This window comes from Pseudophryne corroboree, chromosome 2 (genome assembly GCF_028390025.1).
Source record: "Pseudophryne corroboree isolate aPseCor3 chromosome 2, aPseCor3.hap2, whole genome shotgun sequence".
NCBI classification, from domain to species: Eukaryota; Metazoa; Chordata; class Amphibia; order Anura; family Myobatrachidae; genus Pseudophryne; species Pseudophryne corroboree.
Window position 1 is genome coordinate 574,093,564 of NC_086445.1, and position 20,333 is coordinate 574,113,896.

The 20,333-nt window shown below is 44.5% G+C and overlaps 1 protein-coding gene across 2 annotated transcripts in view; it reads right to left on the bottom strand.

Moving 5' to 3' along the window:
• Nucleotides 1-345: 345 nt before the first annotated feature.
• KIAA0319L (KIAA0319 like) overlaps nucleotides 346-20,333 on the bottom strand; it is a 295,721-nt gene continuing 275,733 nt past the window's right edge. For both annotated transcript variants that reach the window (XM_063954443.1, XM_063954442.1), the window contains exons 19-22: nucleotides 5,455-5,577; nucleotides 4,594-4,684; nucleotides 2,775-2,869; nucleotides 346-1,962 (exon numbers count right to left, since the gene is read on the bottom strand). In XM_063954443.1, the coding sequence (XP_063810513.1) occupies nucleotides 1,775-1,962; nucleotides 2,775-2,869; nucleotides 4,594-4,684; nucleotides 5,455-5,577 (497 nt within the window). In that variant the 3' untranslated portion in view covers nucleotides 346-1,774. The remainder of the gene's footprint in view (nucleotides 1,963-2,774; nucleotides 2,870-4,593; nucleotides 4,685-5,454; nucleotides 5,578-20,333) is intronic.

Below are 20,333 nucleotides of genomic sequence, written 5' to 3' on the forward strand. Positions count from 1 at the left end.
GTGTACCTATGATGGAAATTACAGACCTCTCTCATCTTTTTAAGTGGGTCAACTTGTACAATTGGTGGCTGTCCAAATACTTTTTTGCCCCACTGTATGTGTGTGTGTGTGTGTGTGTGTGTGTGTGTGTGTGTGTGTGTGTGTGTATATATATATATATATATATATATATATATATATATATATATGTAGTAAATATTCTCATTTTACAGATATAGAAAATATAGGTGAGCCACCTTTCCTGTGAGTTTTTAAGTACGGACAACACCTCTAACGCGGACTTGTCACCACCTACCTTCCAACTTTCTAAATTTGTTTCAAACAATTAGAAAAATACCAAAAATATTTCACTGTGCTATCATTTTTAATGGCATCTCTCATAAGTGACAATACCTTCATTTTACTGAACACAAAAATACCTTAAATTATACATTGCAAAATAAGTTACTGTTCTAACTTAAACAGAAATGAATTCTTAAAAATGAGAGCCTTGAAGAACTTCGTTACATTGGTGGGAAGTTGGGAACATGTGCAAACTTCAGAATTACTATTCACATTAGGACTTTGGAATATAAAGATATAGGTGTAATGGTGCTGTAGGACTACCTTCATGCAAAACTTCTGCCACTGTTGTATTCTTAGGCTCTCCAGTGTGCTAAACTGCAAGTGTTAGGGCTTTTGGGTGCAGAAAGAGTGTGTTCAAAGGTCTTCTTACCATACAGTGTGGAGGAATAGAAACATAAGAATTTGACGGTAGATAAGAACCACTTGGCCAATCTATTCTGCCCCTTATAGTGGGAGGGAAATATCTGGAAGTTGACAACTACTGTAAATGGGAACCAAGTTTTACCATTGTATAACCAGATTAGGTGTATAATAACACAACTACAGAAATAAAGAAATGTGAAACCTGAAATGTTTAGGCTAGGGTAGGAAATTATTTAACACAAACACATGTTTGTATGACATTTCATGTGCATCATTTTGCATTGAGAGTCTTGTATCACTGCAATTTAGAATCTGAAAAACATGTTAGAGTAACGCAAGCAACTGACCATAGCCTTTGAGGGCTTTTATTTCTCCAGAAAGCATTGTTTTAAAAAAAAAAAAAAAAAAAAAAAAAAAAAGGAAAAAGTTTTATTCAGTGTTCGACTTTATTGAGTACAATCCAGTTTTGTATCGGACATCTTGCCCCAGAAACTATGGCTATTTGCCATAACTTATATTTACTTAGATGCTAGTTAAGCCTAGATGTCAATATAATTTTTCTGGAAACGTATTTGTTATAAAATGAAAAAGCAAGATGTTCTGGATTTTTTAGGCTGTAAGAAAAGTACAGTATTGAGGTTGGGCAATAAAAAATGCCCAGTGCTTTCACATTTTATCCTTCAATGCCATTAAAAATCTGGCAGAGTAGTGCATTTTAGTTGATGAAATTTAACAGTGTGGCTCATTCTTGGGAGTTCAGGGACCCAAGATCATATGCATCCAAAAAACAATTAGTCAAATTTAAACAAAAATTCTATGAGCATAAATCCAGTAGTATTCTTCATTGAAAAAAATTCCAGTTCAAGTATGTCCAGCCTCAGTGCCCTTAGAGGCGCAAAATAGTTGATAAATCTACTAAAATATCCATTTATTTAAAAGCAGTTCAAGATAGCAGCTTTGTCCACATAGTAAACGAGAAGTGGTGAAAAGGACGGTACGACGACTTCCAACTGTTTGCACAAATAAAATGAATTCCTGGGTGAGACGTGAGTTTGCAGCATCTCTGCTATAACAACTCCTCTCTTTGGTTTTTGCTTTTGTGAGAGGCTTGTCCATTCCGCAAAGAGCCATTCTGAGGCCTAAGAAGTTTGCCTTTCTCCCGATCAGACCAGGTGTAAGTATTATCATCGCTGTCTATCTCTGATTCTGAATGCATCAAACTTGTATTCTGAATGGGAGGTTTTAATTTTACACCTGTTGGAAAGAAAATAAAAACATATTTAGATAGTGTCTGTAAACAAAACCTATAAACGGATGTGTTATGTCCCTAAACACGCTAGGGTGGTATAATAGTAACCTAAATGAATACCCTTTAACCATCCCTTGCAGTTGTATAGTCTTGGCATTTCTAATAGTAGTAGTTTAGGTTTCTTGATGAATGAAGCTTGGGAAAGTTAAATAGAACCAACTAACTGAACTCTATAAAGATCTGTACTTGGAACAATGAAACCGACACAGACCTCAAGAAAATGTGTACCATACCCAGAGGTTCCCAAACCCGGTCCTCAAGGCACCCCAACAGTCTAGGCTTTAGATATATCCATGGCTCAGCACAGATGGTTAAATCAAATTGACTAAGGTGCTAATTAAGTCACCTGTGGCCAAGCATGGATACATTTAAAACCTGGACCGTTGGGGTGCCTTGAGGACCGCGTTTCGGAACCTCTGACCATACCTGTCATCTCATTCTAATATACAGACACCATGCATGGAACAGTACCCTCTGGTGACTTAGATCTCCATGGCAGAGGACCAAATGGCAAAACTTTGAGCATAAGGTTACAAAGTAAGGAAGGCACGCCTTATATCCAAGTAACTAACAGATATGCACAGGTGCCTTTGCGGGTGTTGTTATCAGCACACAGTGTCCGATAAAATTTGGCCAGATTTTAAATGTATAGTACAATCTTCTGAGGGTTCTTTTATGGACTATTATTACAGAATTGCCTAATAAGATCTACAGGAGTCTGTTTCCAGCCTAGCTGGAAATCCAAACATGCCAATACCAGTTTTGATGCTGGGCTTCAACTCCACACTTTCTTGGTCATCTGTGGCATCCAAAATTTTATACCTGCTCTTCCGTTTTGGCTTCCCCTTTTTCCTGCATGAAGACATAAAGAGGCCACACATTATACATTTGCTAAGCATTCCTGTGTCATGCCTAATCCCCTCCCTGGGTTACATACTTTTTACTAGCGGACAGGATGCCGGTTGTCAACAGCCTGACAGTGCCACCCGCCCGCCAGAATGCTGGATCTATTCCCATTCTATGGGTGCCGTGGACACCCACGAGTGGGAATAACCCTGAAGCGCTGGGATTCCGTCTGTCGGCATTGTGGCGTTGGTAACCTGCACGCCGGAATTCTGACAGCCGGCATTTTAACTGCAAACCCCTCCCTGATTATCAGTACAAATAGCAATGCAAGCTCTAAAAAAGTTACATTACTCTTAAATGTTTACATTTTTGTATGATAATTGGATTAGGAGACACTCATCTCAAGTTGGCTACAGCCATTGAATCTCTAGGCAATGGATTACCTCTTGTCAACCATCTAAATCATCAGGATTTCCTATAAAACTTCAGGGTCTAATCCGTGGAGCCAGGGGCGTAGTAACAGAGCAGCCTTCTTCGTCCAGGCCGGCTCCTCTCTAGCCAGCAGGGCACTAAAGTCATAACACTAGGGTCACAGACTATTTTACGTATGCACAAACCTCCGGGAAAAATGACGAAGTGGCCATTTTCCCTAAGATTTCCTTACTGAGCATGTGGAGAGGTTCTGTCGCCAATGGGGCAATCCAAAGAGGGGAGTATTGAAAACATGGGTGCAGGGCGTGTGGTGTGGGCCCTCTGACTCAAGGGCCTATATGCACTGCACCAGTTGCAGATACATCACTGCAAGGAGCATGACAGGCACTGGCAGGGTTGTGTTTCATCTAAACTTCTGGGATTGTGGGCACTGGACTGCCATGAGTTGGGTCATTGATAGGGTATAGTACAGTGATTCCTAATTGCGTTCCTCAAGGAACCCTAACAGTCCAGGTTTGAAGGATATCCATGCTTTGACACAGGTGACTTAATGAGTACTTCAGTTAGTTTGATTACACCATCTGTGCACAAGCAGGGATATCCCTAAAACATGGACTGTTGGGGTGCCTGGGTTTGGGAACCATTGGAATAGTTAATTTTAAATGTGTCATAGTAAAGCATGATCCAGCAAATGAAGTACCAAGATACTTATAAAAGACTTAATTACCCTATTGCTGTGTTTGGATGGTTTGACCGATATAGTATTGGAACATGGGAACAGTCACATGTATAAGAAGAGCTCCATCTACTGATATTTTCCTTCTATAAGATGCTCCAGTTTTAGATAAAGTTACTTACCCTTACAGCCACTTCAAGCAATGCAAGTCTCTACTGTCCGTTTTAACAGTAAGCAGGGTTGTAGGCATCTGCCCATACTGAGCACTGAAGATATAATGGTGAAATAACAAACAAAGCTGTTGCTGTGGAGACGAGGAGCCAAGACTGTATGACCCATCCAGAGATTTGCATTGCCAAACGATAAATAGAAAATTATTTGGGGAGGAGCGTCTCTTAAAATATTAGAAAAATAACATTTTGGGTAAATAACCCTCACTTATTGGTGGGGTCACTCCCTTAGGTCTCACAGGGGGTGTCCCCTGGTGTGATTATGCTACCAAAATGGAAAACACAATGTGCAGAGAAGTCCACAGGATAGTCATTTTAGGTCCAGCTATTACACAAGAATTATCACAAGCCATTACTTAGATGGAAGGGAGACAGGGAGGAGCACTACTTACCTTCTACAGCAACAGATTGTGCACCAGACTAGCAGTCCCAAAGCCACCAGCGAGAGGAAGCTGGTGATAACCACATATAACACACTCCAGTCTGCAGGAAATAGATAAACTGTTTTAAGAAACTATTCCCAGTGCAAGAAATGAGCAAATGCTGACCCTTGAGGGCTTGTTCATGCATTTGTTTTGGGAAAATGTGTGAAAATGAGTGTGTCCATGAGTGTGCTTCATTATGTGCACTTTTCAGCCTAAGTTACTGGTAGCACATATTGGTGCATGGGAAATCTAAAATCTACAAAGTCAAACACTGTGTTACAACTTTGTAATGCAATGGTGGCTAAGGCACTACTAATACTTTTTACGTGCTTATTAATAGTTTGACATATATAGTAGATCCTATCATAGATAAACGCAATACTTTCCCACATAAAATAAATAAAAAATGATGCTTTATTACTTCTTTAAAGCTAATTCCACCCTTTTCACAATGCATTTAAAAAGCAATCTCGACTAGCCCAAACTGTAGTGGCGCATCCTCATAGGCCTCCTTTCATCAGCACTGCTGGCAGAATGAACAGCCCTAGGTGGAGTAGGCTGCGGAGATGTGATCTCTCCAGCATATGTCATCATGTCATGCAGGCTTGTGACTTTCAAAGTCCCCGCACCAATACTTATCAAACGGAGATAAGAAGAACAGTGGCACTGGAAGCTGAAGCGGCATTATAATGCAGCAAGAGGCTGGCCAACAACACTTCGCTGTAGCATCTCTTGGGCAGGCCTGATTCATCAGGGACACCAAAAGTTCAAAATAATGTCTGAATGTAAAATCACCTTTTAAAATGTATAGATTTTATTGAACCTTACCACAGTTGCTTTCGCCATCGCCAAACTGCTGGCGTATAAAGTTCTCCATCCAGAAAGGGTCGCACACGCAGCGCTTGGTGACAGAGTTGCAGTGGCCATGCATAGAACAATTTAGCTGGCAGGCTGAATTGAAAACACAGTAAGGGATGGGAATAAAAATGAAATTTTACTGTGGCAGATGAGGATTCATATATTTGTTATAAGAATAAATAAGATTCGCCCTCATGAACAGAGAAATTTTCAAATACCTACAGAGTAGGTTACATTTTTCTATAAAACAGTTATTCATATAGTGCTGACATATTATGCAGCGCTTTGCAAATAATAGTTAATCATTCATGTCAGTCCCTGGCCCGGTGGGGAGTTTACACTCTATAGTCCCTATTACATGAAAAGAGACATACACGCTAATTAACATAGTAGTATGCCTTTGGAGTGTGGGAAGAAACTCATGCAAACAGGGGGAACCATAATACATTTGGGCGAATTAGACATACTGTAACATAAATCTCTTGCTGTAATTATATATTTAATTATGCAGTAACAACCTATAATCTATGGTGTGTGTGTGTGTGTGTGTGTGTGTGTGTGTGTGTGTGTGTGTGTGTGTGTGTTGTTTTTTAGAAGGGGGAAAAAAGAGGTTTAATAGCATTAGCTTTGGCGTCCAAAAGAAGCATCCCTGATGCAAAGGCATGACATCTATAAAATCTGATCAATGTATAAACCTAGGAGCATGTAACTGCTCTCCTGAAGCTCCATGCCACGGCACCTGTGAAGTCCCAACCTGCTGAATTGTGTCCCTACTCCAACTTGCTATAGTTTTTTGGATGCTAACCACCCTTTTTTCTTAGCATCATAAAATATAAATAAACTGTCGGTATACCTTATACTGGCTCTTATCTCTTTTTAAATTCTTAAAATTCTCACAACATCTAACAGAGACAACGTCACTATTACTGTATAGATTTTTGATTAAGGTGGAATGCTGACACCACCTTACACTGAAAATCAGATTTTTTTTTTTACTCACCGTAAATTCCTTTCCTCGAAGGATGCTACCATTACTCTGGGTTATCCTCATGGCCTGAGGGCTTGACACTAAAAAAACTAATTGCTGACATTATCCCCTATATAACCTCTCCCCTTCCGGAGTTCCTCAGTCTACGTTTAGTAGAGCCAACTGGAGGAAAAAGAGCTGATCATTTCTCTACAATGATATTGAGGATGAGAATAAACTGGTACAAAAAACACAGACAAATAAAAAAAAAAAAGGGGGGGGGGTAAGCATCCCCCCGATGGACTTCGAGGGAGATAATATACGGGGAGTAAATAATCAGATTTCCTCTATCATTCATCTGGAGGACACTTCCTTACTTTGGGATTTTCCAAAGCTATCAAACTGGGGGGGGGAGACGCCAGCATCAGCTGCTCGTAAAATCTTGCGACCAACACTGGCCTCTCGTGATCCAAAAGTATGGAAACAATTAATTTTGTGAAGGTGTGTACAGATGACCAGATTGCTGCCCTGCACAACTGCTCTACAGATGCGCCATGACTCACAGCCCAAGATGCACCAACAGCCCGAGTAGAGTGGGCCTGAATTTCATCTGGGACTATAACATCTGATGACACATAAGCTTGTCGAATTGCTGAAGTGACCCATCTAGCTATAGATGCCTTAGAAGCTGGCCATCCACGCTTGGGTGCATCCATCAACACCAGCAAAGAATCTATACGACGTAAAGATGCCGTACGATCCAAATAAACGCATAACGCACGAACCACATCTAACAGGGATGAGGATAAAGCATTCCCAGCACTTGAAGACTGTATTAAATGCTGGGAGAACAATATCTTGGTTCATATAAAATTTAGACACCAAAATTTGGTTTTGTGCATAAAACCACCCTGTCTGAATAAAAAAAATTCAATGGAGATTTACAAGAAAGAACCAATGAAATGGCCAAAGTAAAAACAACATTTAAAGTAAGGTAATGCATCTCCACAAATTCCAGGGGCTCAAAAGGTGCCTTCTGAATTGCCTCTTACACTAAACTCAAATCCCACGATGGAATTGGTGGTACAGAAGGTGGATGAATACGGAGGACACCCTGGAAGAAAGTCTGTATTTTCGAAATCTCAGACAAGCTTTTCTGAAAGAGAATGGAAAGGCGGATATCTGTCCCTTAAGTGATGACAGGCGAAGACCTATGAGACAAGCCTTCCTGTAGAAAAGACAAGATACGAGAGACTCTAAAACTCTCTGGTTGTTCGCACCAAGAAATATATCTGTCCCATATTCTATGATAAATATGGGAAGTGACAGGCTTCCCGGCCTGAATCATGGTTTCTACAACAGAATAGGCAAAACCCTTAGCCCTCGGGATCTTGGTTTCAAGAACCAAGCCGTTAAAGCCAACGGGGGTAAAAGACAAGGACCTTGGTGAAGAAGATCTGGACTAGTGGGAGCCGGAATGGACTGTTTGCCATAATGCTCTGAAGGACTGAGAACCAATGACGGCGTGGCCTATTAAAATGACTGACCGAGCCTTCCGATAAATCCACTGAACCACCCGAGGAAGGATGGCTAGAGGTGGAAAAATGTATCCCAGCTGAATAGCTCAAGGAGCTGTTATAGCATCTAGTAGAAATGCCCCTGGGTCTCTTGACCGAGCCCCCTAAATTGGTAGCTTTTTGTTCAGACATGGGGCTATAAGACCGACGTCTGGTGACCCTCCATCTGGACAAAATCTCCAGAATCACCTCTTGGAGTAACTCCCATTCCCCTGGGTGTATGCTGTGACGACTTAAGAAGTCCGCCTCCCAATTGTTCACCCCTGAAATGTGAATTACTGAGATTGTCGGAATACAAATCTCTGCCGATCTGAAAACGTGCAAGACTTCCTGCATTACTTTCCAACTGCTTGTTCCACCCTGCTTGTTGACATAAGCCACTGCCGTGGCATTGTCCGACTGAATCCGTACTGGAAGATTCTGTAAACAAGACTGGGCCTGTAATAAGGTCAGACGGATCGCCCTTATTTCCAAAATATTGATTGGAAGTGTGGATTCCTTTTTTGACCATCGCCCCATAGATGTCTGTTCTGTACCACAGCTCCCCAGCCTGTTAGGCTGGAGTCTGTAGTGACAATCACCCAATCCCAATTGACAGCAACCCCTTTGGACTGCAGAGCCACCAATGAAATGACTAACGATGTCTGTGGCGACAGTCTGAAAATCTGCATGTCCAAATGTACATCTGTCTTGAACCAATGCTGGAGCAGCTGGTTCTGTAGCGTTCTGTCATGAAATCTGGCAAATGGAACGGCTTTGAAAGCTGCCACCATTTTCCCCAGAAGCTGCATTGCCCTGAGAACTGATACCTGCGAAAGTGACAAAAGGGCTCTTACTCCTGATTGAATATCCAGGACCTTTTCCTGTGGCAGAAACACTTTCTGACACTGTGTGTCGCAAAGCAGCCCTATAAACATAATTCTTTGCGAAGGAATTAATCTGGACTTTGGAAAATGTCTAATCCATCCGAACCTCTGTAGTGTGTCCAATGTCAATTGGAGCTGCTGCTGTAACAGGGTTACTGATGGAGTTCTTGTTAATAAATCGTCTAGATAGGGTCAAATATTTACACCCAGCTTTCTGAGCAGAGAAGTCATGTGAGCCATTATCTTTGTAAAGACTCTGGGTGCTGTTGACAAACCAAAGGGAAGGGCCTGGTACTGACAGTGCCAATGACCTACTGCTAATCTTAGTAACTGGTGATGTCCCTTCAATATGGGGTTGATGTAGATAGGCATCCCTGATGTCTATGGAAGCCAAATATTCTCCCTTTACCATGAAGCTGATGACTGATCGTAACCTCTCTAGCTGCAAGTGTAATTTTAACCTTTTTAGATTTGGAATTGGACGGAAAGACCAGTCCTGCTTTCTCACCAAAAAAATGTTTGAATAAAACCCCTGACCTTGTTGGTCTGGGGAAACTTGCGTAATTAGCCCTGAATTTAACAGGGAAAAGATTGCCTGATGAATATGCTTCTACTTTTGCCTGATATCCTGGGAAAGGAGTAATGAAAAAATAATCTGGAACTGGATCTTCCAGATACAGAATGTACTCTCTGGATATAATTCCACTTACCCATCGTTCTGGCTTGGATTGAATCCAAACTTGACTTTGATTAAATGGGCCCCCACCACTGGAACCTTGGCTGGAGCCCCCAAGGAGTCATGCAGATTGTTTTTCTGGAATTTTGACCGGAGGACGACGGGTACCCGATGTACCTTTTCCTCCACAGTTTCCTCTACCGGAAACCTTATCTGAATCCCTCTGAGGCCTGAAACCGCTTTCCTTGTGAACGAAAAACTCTGAACGTGGGAGACTTTTTCTTAAATACTGACACTGGGAGGTAATGACTCTTACCACCAGTGTCTTGAGAAATAATCTTTGTTAGTTCTGGATCAAACAAGAACACTCCTTCAAATGGAAGTGCTCCCAACGTTTGTATACACTCAGGATCTGCATTCCATGATCTAAGTCATATAGCCCTTCTGTCAGAAACTGGCAATTCTTAAATACTAGATTATACCTGAATGGTATCTAACAAAGTCCAAAATCTCTGATATCTGTTCCGCGGAAGAAAAGCTGGTGAAGGATCTTCCGTTTGGAATCTTTCAATTACCTGAGTCATCAAAGACTTAATGGCCTTAATTACTCAGGGATTAGCCACAATGGGTCACAAAGAAGCCCCAGAAAGTGAAAAAAAAATAGGATTTTAATTACCTACCGGTAAATCCTTTTCTCGTAGTCTGTAGAGGATACGGGTGTGGATCATTAGATCGACAGTGTCTAGGACGACAATGTTTAGGTCGACAGGAATTCTAGGTAGACATGTTCTAGGTCGACAGATCAAAAGGTTGACATGAGTTTTTCATGTATTTTTTGTGTCGTTTTCTCCGTACAGTGACTGGGAAGCCCAATTAGTGCACCGTGTTCGCTCGCCATGCTTCGGGAAAGGTGCCTCGCTCCGCTACCGCTGCGCTCGGCACAGGTTACTATTCCCAATCGTAGTCTGCGTGGATTGTTAAGTATGAAAAAGTTAAAAAAAAATAAAAAAAAATGTGAAAAACTCATGTCGACCTTTTGACCTGTCAACCTAAACATTGTCGACCTAATCACTGTCGATCTTCAGACCGGATCCCGAGGATACTGGGTATCCATTTTGTACCATGGGGTATAGATGGGTCCACTAGGAGCCATGGGCACTTTAAGAATTTGATTGTGTGTGCTGGCTTCTCCCTCTATGCCCATCCTACCAGACTCAGTCTAGGAAACTGTGCCCGAGGAGACAGACATACTTTGAGAGAAGGATATAAAAGGATAGTGGTGAGATTCCGAACCAGCACACACAAACAAGAGGAAAGCTATGCTAACCAAACTTGGAACAGGAACAGAAACAGCTGAACCAAACAACACTACTTAACCAAGTAACAGTGCAGGAAGAACGAAGCATCGGACGGGCGCACAGTATCCCCTACGGACTACGAGAATAGGACTTACAGTTAGGTAATTAAAATCCTATTTTCTCTTACGTCCTAGAGAATACTGGGGATCCATTTAGTATCATGGGGAAGTACCAAAGCTCCCAAACCGGGTGAGAGAAGTGCTGAGGTTCCTGCAAAACTGATTGACAAAACTGAAGGTCCTCAGAGGCCAAAGTATCGAACTTGTAGAACTTTGCAGACGTGTTCAAACCTGATCAAGTAGCTGCTCGCAGAGCTGTAAGGCCGAGACACCGCGGGCAGCTGCCCAAGAAGAACCCACCGACCTAGTAGAGTAGGCCTGTACAGATTTTGGACATGGCAAACCTGCTGTGGAATAAGCATGCTGAATAGTAAGCCTGATCCAGAGTGCAATGGACTGCTTTGATGCAGGACACCCAATTTTATTGGGATCATGAAGAACAAACAGCGAGTCCGATTTTCTGTGACGAGCTGTTCGCTTGACATATACCTTCAAAGCCCTCACAACATCCAAAGACTTTGAAGTAACAGAGGTGTCGGTAACAACTGGAAACACAATAGGTTGGTTGATGTGAAACGCAGACACCACCTTAGGAAGAAATTGCTGACAAGTCCTGAGTTCAGCTCTGTCCTCATGGAAAATTAAATAGGGGCTCTTGTAAGACAATGCCCCCAGCTCCGACACATGTCTTGTTGAAGCTAAGGACAACAGTGTGGCGATCTTCCACGTAAGATATTTTACGTCTACCTCCTGTAACGGTTCAAACCAGTCCGATTGGAGAAACTGCAGCACCAAATTGAGATCCAAATGGAGGTTGGATGTGCAGAACCCCTTTCAAGAACGTCTGGACCTCAATGAGAGAAGCCAATTGTTTCTGAAAGAAAGTGGACAAGGCTGAAATCTGGACTTTTATGGAGCCTAGACGTAGGCCCACATCCACACCCGACTGCAGAAAAAGCAAAAAACGTCCCAGATGAAATTCCACCGCAGAATATTTTCCCAAGAAGAGTATTTCTTCCAAATATGGTGGTAATGTTTAGACGTTGGCTTGGATCATAGTCAGGATGACCTTGTCAGGGATGCCTCTCCTGGCTAGAATCAGCCGTTCAACTTCCATGCCGTCAAACGTAGCCATGGTAAGTCTTGATAGATGAACGGGCCCTGTTGCAGAAGATCCTCGTGAAGAGGTAGAGGCCACGGATCTTCCAGGAGCATCTCCAGAAGGTCCGCGTACCAGGCCCTGCTTGGCCAGTGCGGAGCAATGAGAATTGCTTGAATCTTTTTGCTGCTTATTCTTTTCAGAATTCTTGGGATCAGAGGAAGTGGAGGAAACACGTACACCATCTGATAGACCCATGGAGTCGTCAGTGCATCTACCGCCACTGCCTGTGGGTCTCTCGACCTGGAAAAATACCGCTCAAGCTTCTTGTTGAGACGAGAGGCCATCATGTCAATTTGTGGATATCCCCATCGACGTGTCCCAGTTGTCTACTCCCAGAATGAAGACAGCCGACAACGCCGCAGCGTGTTTTTCTGCCCAGAGAAGAATTCTTGACACCTCTGACATTGCTGCTCTGCTCTTCGTTTCGCCCTGCCGCTTTACTAAGTCACTGCCGTCACATTGTCCGACTGGACCTGAATGGCCCGATCTTGAAGAAGATATGAGGCCTGCAGAAGGGCGTTGTAAATAGCCCTGAGCTCCAGAATGTTGATTGGAAGAACAACTTCCTGACTTTAGCATCTTCCTTGAAACTGCAGCCCCTGGTTGACTGCTCCCCAACCTCTGAGGCTTGCGTCTGTGGTTAGCAGAATTCAATAGTGAATCCCGAACCGTCAGCTCTCGAGTAGGTGAGAAGTCTGTAGCCACCACAGAAGGGAGATCCTGGCCTTTGGCGACAGACGGATCCTCTGGTGCATGTGAAGATGTGATCGGAACCATTTGTCCAACAGATCGAGCTGGAAGGGTATTGCATGAAACCTTTCGTACTGAAGAGCCTCGTAAGAGGCCAACATTTTCCCCAAGGCGAATGCATAGATGCACCAATATCCGGGTTGGCTTCAGGACATCCCGAACCATCGACTGGATTACCAATGCCTTTTCCAGCGGAAGAAAAACTTTCTGCGACTGTGTGTCCAGTATTATTCCCAGAAATGGGAGCCTCAGAGTTGGTTCTAAGTGAGATTTCGGAAGATTTAGAATCCACCCGTGATCCAGGAGTAGTTTGGTTGTGAGACCAATGCTGTTAAACAACCTCTCCCTGGACGGTGCCTTTATCAGAAGATCGTCCATGTACGGAATTATGTTCACTCCCTGCTTGCGAAGGAGAAACATCATCTCTGCCATCACCTTGGTGAACACCCTCTGTGCCGTGGAGAGACCAAAGGGCAGGGCCTGGAACTGGTAGTGACAGTCCTGTAGTGCAGAGCGTAGAGAAGCCTGGTGAGGCGGCCAGATCGGAATGTGAAGGTACGCATCCTTGATATCCAGAGACACTAGGAATTCTTCCTCCTCCAGACCTGAGATCACCACTCTCAGGGACTCCATCTTGAATTTGAACACTCGTAAGTACGGGTTCAACGATTTTAGATTCAAAATCGGCCTTACCGAATCGTCCAGTTTCGGTACCAGAAACAAGTTGGAATAATATCCCTTGTTTTGGAGATGAGGTGGAACAGGAACAATGACCTGAGTCTGTACCAGTTTTTGAATGGCATCCTGTAAGGTTATACTTGCCTCTTGTGAAACTGGTAAGCCTGATTTGAAGAATCTGTGAGGTGGGAGCTCCTAAAACGTCAGTCTGTAGCCCTGGGAAATAAGATCTATGACCCAGGGATCCTGGCATGATGTTGTCCAGATGTGACTGAAATTTTTTAGTCGGGCTCCCACCTGCCAGTCTTCTAGGCATCGCAGTCCACCGTCATGCTGAAGGCTTTGCGGAAGCAGAGCTGGAGCACTGTTCCTGAGAACCGGCAGTTGCGGGTTTGTGTGGTTTACCTATAGCGCCTCTGTTGGCTGTAGAAGATCCTCTGGCTTTGCCCTTAAACTTGGCAGTCCAAATGGACTGTAGAGTAGGTCCTGAGTAGGTCTTCCTGGTTGGGGGAGAAGCAGAAGGAAGATATGTGGACTTACCCGCAGTAGCTTTGGAGATCCATTTGTCTAGTTCATCTCCAAATAAGGCCACTCCTGTGAATGGTAGACCTTCCACTCCTTTCCTGGAGTCCGCAGTCCACTGGCGTAACCATAAACCCATACGTGCTGACACTGCCATAGCAGCGGTGCGTGCATTAAGCAAATCTACTTCTTTTATGGCTTCCACCATAAAGTTTGCAGAGTCCTGTATATGTTGCAGGAGTAACACAATCTGCCCCCTAGATAAGGAATCCAACCGTTCAATGAGGTTACCCGACCATTTAGCTATTGCTTTAGTAATCCACGCACATGCCATAGTGGGTCTCTGAGCCACCCCAGCAGCTGTGTACAAGGATTTGAGTGTAGTCTCAATCTTACGATCAGCCGTGTCTTTCAGGGACAGGTAACACAATCTTCTGTGACAACCTGGACACAGATGCATCCACTATCAGTGGACTTTCCCATTTTTTCCTATCCTGAGGAGGATAAGGAAAAGATGAGAGTAACCTTTTAGGGATTTTAAATTCCTTATCAGGATTAACCCACGGTTCTTCAAATAGGGTATTCAATTCCTTTGAAACAGGCAAAGTGACAGAGGACTTCTTTTTTACATTAAAATAAGATTCCTCACACTCCTCTGTCACCTTATCAGGAATTTGCAGAACGTCTCTGATAGCTTCTATAAGAGCCTCTATTTGGGAGATGCTTGTTTGGGGACTGAGGGGTAAATTTACTAACATTCGTAATTTTCGGAAAAAGGTCAAAGTTCAATCACGAATGACATCGAAAGTGTAAAACTGCAACTTTTTGAATTTATTACGCCTAATTTACTAAGCTGTCGTATTCGCATTTCTCATTTGTTCCGATGTCGATGTCATTCGTGTTTTTTTCCCGTTTTTTACGGCAGTGATTAGCAAAACACTGCCGGCTTTATCACAATGAACCTCGGCCGCATCTGTGTGATCCGTGCTGGGGTTCATTTTTTTTTTTTTTTTTAAATAAACACTGTAAAACTTAAAAAAAAATTGCGTGGGGTCCCCCCTCCTAAGCATAACCAGCCTCGGGCTCTTTGAGCCGATCCTGGTTGCAGAAATATGGGGAAAAAAATGACATGGGTTCCCCCATATTTAAGCAACCAGCATCGGGCTCTGCGCCTGGTCCTGGTTCCAAAAATACGGGGGACAAAAAGAGTAGGGGTCCCCCGTATTTTTAAAACCAGCACCGGGCTCCACTAGCTGGACAGATAATGCCACAGATAATGCCACACCCAAGGGCCAGGGGTGAAGCCCGAGGCTGTCCCCCCCATCCAATTGGCTGCGGATGGGGGGCTGATAGTCTTTTGTGAAAATGAAAAGATATTGTTTTTAGTAGCAGTACTACAAGGCCCAGCAAGCCTCCCCCGCATGCTGGTACTTGGAGAACCACAAGTACCAGCATGCGGCGTAAAAACGGGCCCGCTGGTACCTGTAGTACTATTACTAAAAAAATACCCAAAAAAAGACAAGACACACACACCGTGAAAGTAAAGATTTATTACATACATGCACACAAACATACATACATACTTACCTTATGGTCACACGCAGGTCGGTCCTCTTCTCCAGTAGAATCCAAGGGGTACCTGTTGAATAAATTCTACTCACCAGATCCAGGGTCCCAGGGTCCTCGGGGCAACCATTTGTAATCCAGGTACTTGAATAAAATAACAAAACGGATACCCGAGCCACGAACTGAAAGGGGCCCCATGTTTTCACATGGGACTCCTTTCCCCGAATGCCAGAAACCCACTCTGACTGATGTCTAAGTGGGTTTCTTCAGCCAATCAGGAAGCGCCACGTTGTAGCACTCTCCTGATCGGCTGTGTGCTCCTGTACTGAGTGACAGGCGGCACACGGCTGTGTTACAATGTAGCGCCTATGCGCTCCATTGTAACCAATGGTGGGAACTTTCTGCCCTGCGGTTGACCTAAAGTGACGTCACCGCTGAGCAGAAAGTTCCCACCATTGGTTACAATGGAGCGCATAGGCGCTACATTGTAACACTGCCGTGTGCCGCCTGTCACTCAGTACAGGAGCACACAGCCGATCAGGAGGGTGCTACAACGTGGCGCTCCCTGATTGGCTGAAGAAACCCACTTAGACATCAGTCAGAGTGGGTTTCTGGCATTCGGGGAAAGGAGTCCCATGTGAAAACATGGGGCCCCTTTCAGTTCGTGGCTCGGGTATCCGTTTTGTTATTTTATTCAAGTACCTGGATTACAAATGGTTGCCCCGAGGACCCTGGGACCCTGGATCTGGTGAGTAGAATTTATTCAACAGGTACCCCTTGGATTCTACTGGAGAAGAGGACCGACCTGCGTGTGAACATAAGGTAAGTATGTATGTATGTTTGTGTGCATGTATGTAATAAATCTTTACTTTCACGGTGTGTGTGTCTTGTCTTTTTTTGGGTATTTTTTTAGTAATAGTACTACAGGTACCAGCGGGCCCGTTTTTCCGCCGCATGCTGGTACTTGTGGTTCTCCAAGTACCAGCATGCGGGGGAGGCTTGCTGGGCCTTGTAGTACTGCTACTAAAAACAATATCTTTTCATTTTCACAAAAGGCTATCAGCCCCCCATCCGCAGCCAATTGGATGGGGGGGACAGCCTCGGGCTTCACCCCTGGCCCTTGGGTGGCTGGGGGGGGGGACCCCTTGATTGAAGGGGTCCCCACTCCCCCAGGGTACCCCGGCCAGGGGTGACTAGTTGGATTTTTGATGCCACAGCCGCAGGGCACTATATAAAAGTGACCCCCGGCTGTGGCATTATCTGTCCAGCTAGTGGAGCCCGGTGCTGGTTTTAAAAATACGGGGGACCCCTACTCTTTTTGTCCCCCGTATTTTTGGAACCAGGACCAGGCGCAGAGCCCGATGCTGGTTGCTTAAATATGGGGGAACCCCTGTAATTTTTTCCCCCATATTTCTGCAACCAGGATCGGCTCAAAGAGCCCGAGGCTGGTTATGCTTAGGAGGGGGGACCCCACGCAATTTTTTTGGAGAAAATAATCACTTTCCCACCCCTTCCCACTGATATACATGCACGGATCTCATGGATCCGTGCATGCCTATCCAATCACGGATAAAAAAAGCAGGTCTGTTTTTTTTAAGCACTTTTTTACGAGTTGTAATTTTTCACGGCAGTGTTTTTTTTTGCTTTGCACTTCTTAGTAAATGACCGAGATTCATACTTAAACAGCCGCGTTTTGACCGATGGTGTATTCATTCGTAATTTTTTTTGTTGGACTTCCAAAAAATTACGAATGCCCTCATCACTGCCGTGATTATTGCTTAGTAAATTACCGAGATGACACTTTGATGAAAAAACGGCATCTCGGTCAAAATCGGGACCTTAGTAAATTTACCCCTGAGTCTCTGTTCATAATCTCATCCACAGATTGTCTTAAGTATTGCGTCTCTTTCTCATTGCAGGACAATTTATTAGAGATATCGGAAATCATTCCTTTAATGGAATCCAGCCACGCTGGTTCAGCCCCGCCTGCCTGGGAAGGTGCACTACACTGCACTACACTAAGCACATAGTAGTGAGCTACTTGGGGGAAGAAGAACACTGCCATACATAAAACGCACTCTTTGCCTGACATATTGTAAATGTGACAGCACACACACAGGAAAAGGTTAAAAGCACAATTAACCCACAATGAACCCTTCCAGGGAGACACAGAGATATTTTGGAGCCAGCACACAGCGCCCTTATTGCTAATGCCAAGCTTAGCCGGGTCGCAGACTAAGTACCCAGTTTGGGGATTTAGTACACTAACAATCGCTTCCCCCCTGCTATGTCCCCCTGGTACAGCTGAGGTAATCTGGAGTCACACCGGAGGAGCTGCGCGTCCCTTTCAGTCAGCGTCTGTGTCCACTGCACAGAGAAAATGGCGTTGGTGAGCTGCTGGATCTGCTCATAGTGAAGCCCCGCCCCCTCAATGGCGTGCGGTCATCTCGCTTTTTTATACTGGCTGAGGTAATTTGTGCTTAAAATCGAGACAGATCTGTTTTAAGGCTTTGTTTGCCAGTGTGGGTACCGTGTACAGTGTACTGAGATGCAGTTGTGTACAGAGTTTGGAGACGCAATCCGCCCAGGTTAGAAGCCGTGTGTCTCCGTACCCTCATGCCGCCACAATGGCCGGCGACCTGCTAACCGGGATGCTGGCTTAGTACTCACCACTCTACTGGCTCTGTTAGGGGTGGCGGCGTGCTGCGGGAATGTACGCTCGCCGTGGTGGGGCTTGCGAATAGTTCCCTCAGGAGCTAGTGTCCTGTCAGCGGGGAACGGGACCATTAACCCTTCAAGAGGTTGGACCGTTCCTTCCCCAAGTCCCACGAAGCAGGCAGGCTGGTGCCATCCAGTCCTGCCTGAAAATAACAAACAGAAAAATAAATGCAGAAAACTCTTCAGGAGCTTCCATAAGCGTGACCGACTCCTCCAGGCACATTTTCTAAACTGAGTCTGTTAGGAGGGGCATAGAGGGAGGAGCCAGTTCACACTATCAAAATCTTAAAGTGCCCATGGCTCCTAGTGGACCCGTCTATACCCCATGGTACTAAATGGATCCCCAGTATCCTCTCGGACGTAAGAGAAAATAGTCTTTAGAATAGACTAATTTTTCCAATCAGCTGGATCTTTGAGCGATACTAACTGAACCGCAGGAATGAGAGTTGCCCTGGCTAGTCTGGTAATAGGGGCTTCCACCTTGGGAGGAAAATTCCCAAGCTTTAGTGTTATCCTTGCTGAAGGGATAAGGCTACTTGAGCTCCTTTGGTATCTGAAACTTAGTGTCAGGTTTAAACCAGGCTTTCCTTAAAAATTTCTCCAAAAAGACAAAAAGTTGGAAAGACTGGGGCTTGCTCCTTTTTATGTTTCCTTTGTCTGCCGGGTCTGAGAAACCCAGCGTCAGTACTGAAGTAACTTTTGTAAGGAAAAATTGCCACAGCCAGGAAAACGAGGAAGATGCAGCAAATGCATCAACAAGGATAAGAAAAACTACAGTGAAAAATGTAACATTTTTCTTAGTATGGAGCATTCAAAACGTATGTATGAGGAATGCTTAAAAAAAATATTGGACAGGAAATTTAATAAACAGTAATGTTTTCTGGGCGAATTAATAAAACAATTAATAGTTGGAGATTAACAAGCGGTTTCGATTTCCATTCCTGATCAATATCCATAGAATTTCAAAATCAACGCAGAAATCCAAAACGGGTCTCACAGACCCAGCGTCACAAAATTTGGCATCTCTCCTGGAGGGTTGAATAAATAATCGGAGGGAACCTCCTGATTTTCTACAGTCCTAAAGTCAAGACCAGATGAACTGCTCTGGACAAAACATCTACCCCTTGAAAATCTTTCTCCTTCCTCCATTAAAGATACTGGATCCTCTAAACCAGAATAATCCTGATGTTCTTCCTCATCCGAAGAAACATCAGACAAGTGAGTATGTTCCAATAAATGTCGCTTACACATTTTTGGCCCAGTAGAAGACAATAATCTCTCAAGAGAAATTTAAGTCTTTTCAAGACCTAAAGCAGTCCTCTCCATTGCCTTGGCCCCGATGGAACTTCCAAGGACTCCGTGGTCCCGGACCCACATTACCCATAAGAAAGGACCTCTTAAGCCATGGTAGATGACACTATAAGGGTACCTATTACTCTGGCTTGACACAACACTAGACAGTTCCTCTCTCATAACTGAAACTATGGGGTCATTCCGAGTTGATCGTAGCTGTGCTAAATTTAGCACAGCTACGTTCAGGCACTCAGACATGCGGGGGGGGGGGGGGGGGACGCACAGCACAGGGCTAGTCCATCCCGCATGTTAGTGCCCCTCGCAGAAATGCGAAAGCATCGCACAGCGGCGATGCTTTTGCATCTCAGGAGTTACTCCCGGCCAGGGCAGCTCCTGCGGCTGGCTGGGAGAACCTCTTCGCTGCCCCGGGTCGCAGCGGCTGCGTGTGACGTCATGCAGCCTCCGCGGCCCGCCCCTCCCCAATGGTCCAGCCACGGCTGCGTTGTCCGGACCGCGCACCCTAAACGGCGGCTTAACGCCCAGTCCAGCCCCCTCCCGCCCAGCGACTGCTTCTGCCTCAGAGGCGATCGCTAGGCAATGACGGCTGGCATGCGCCGGCGCACTTCATCGTCGGCGCATGCGCAGTTCCGACCCGAT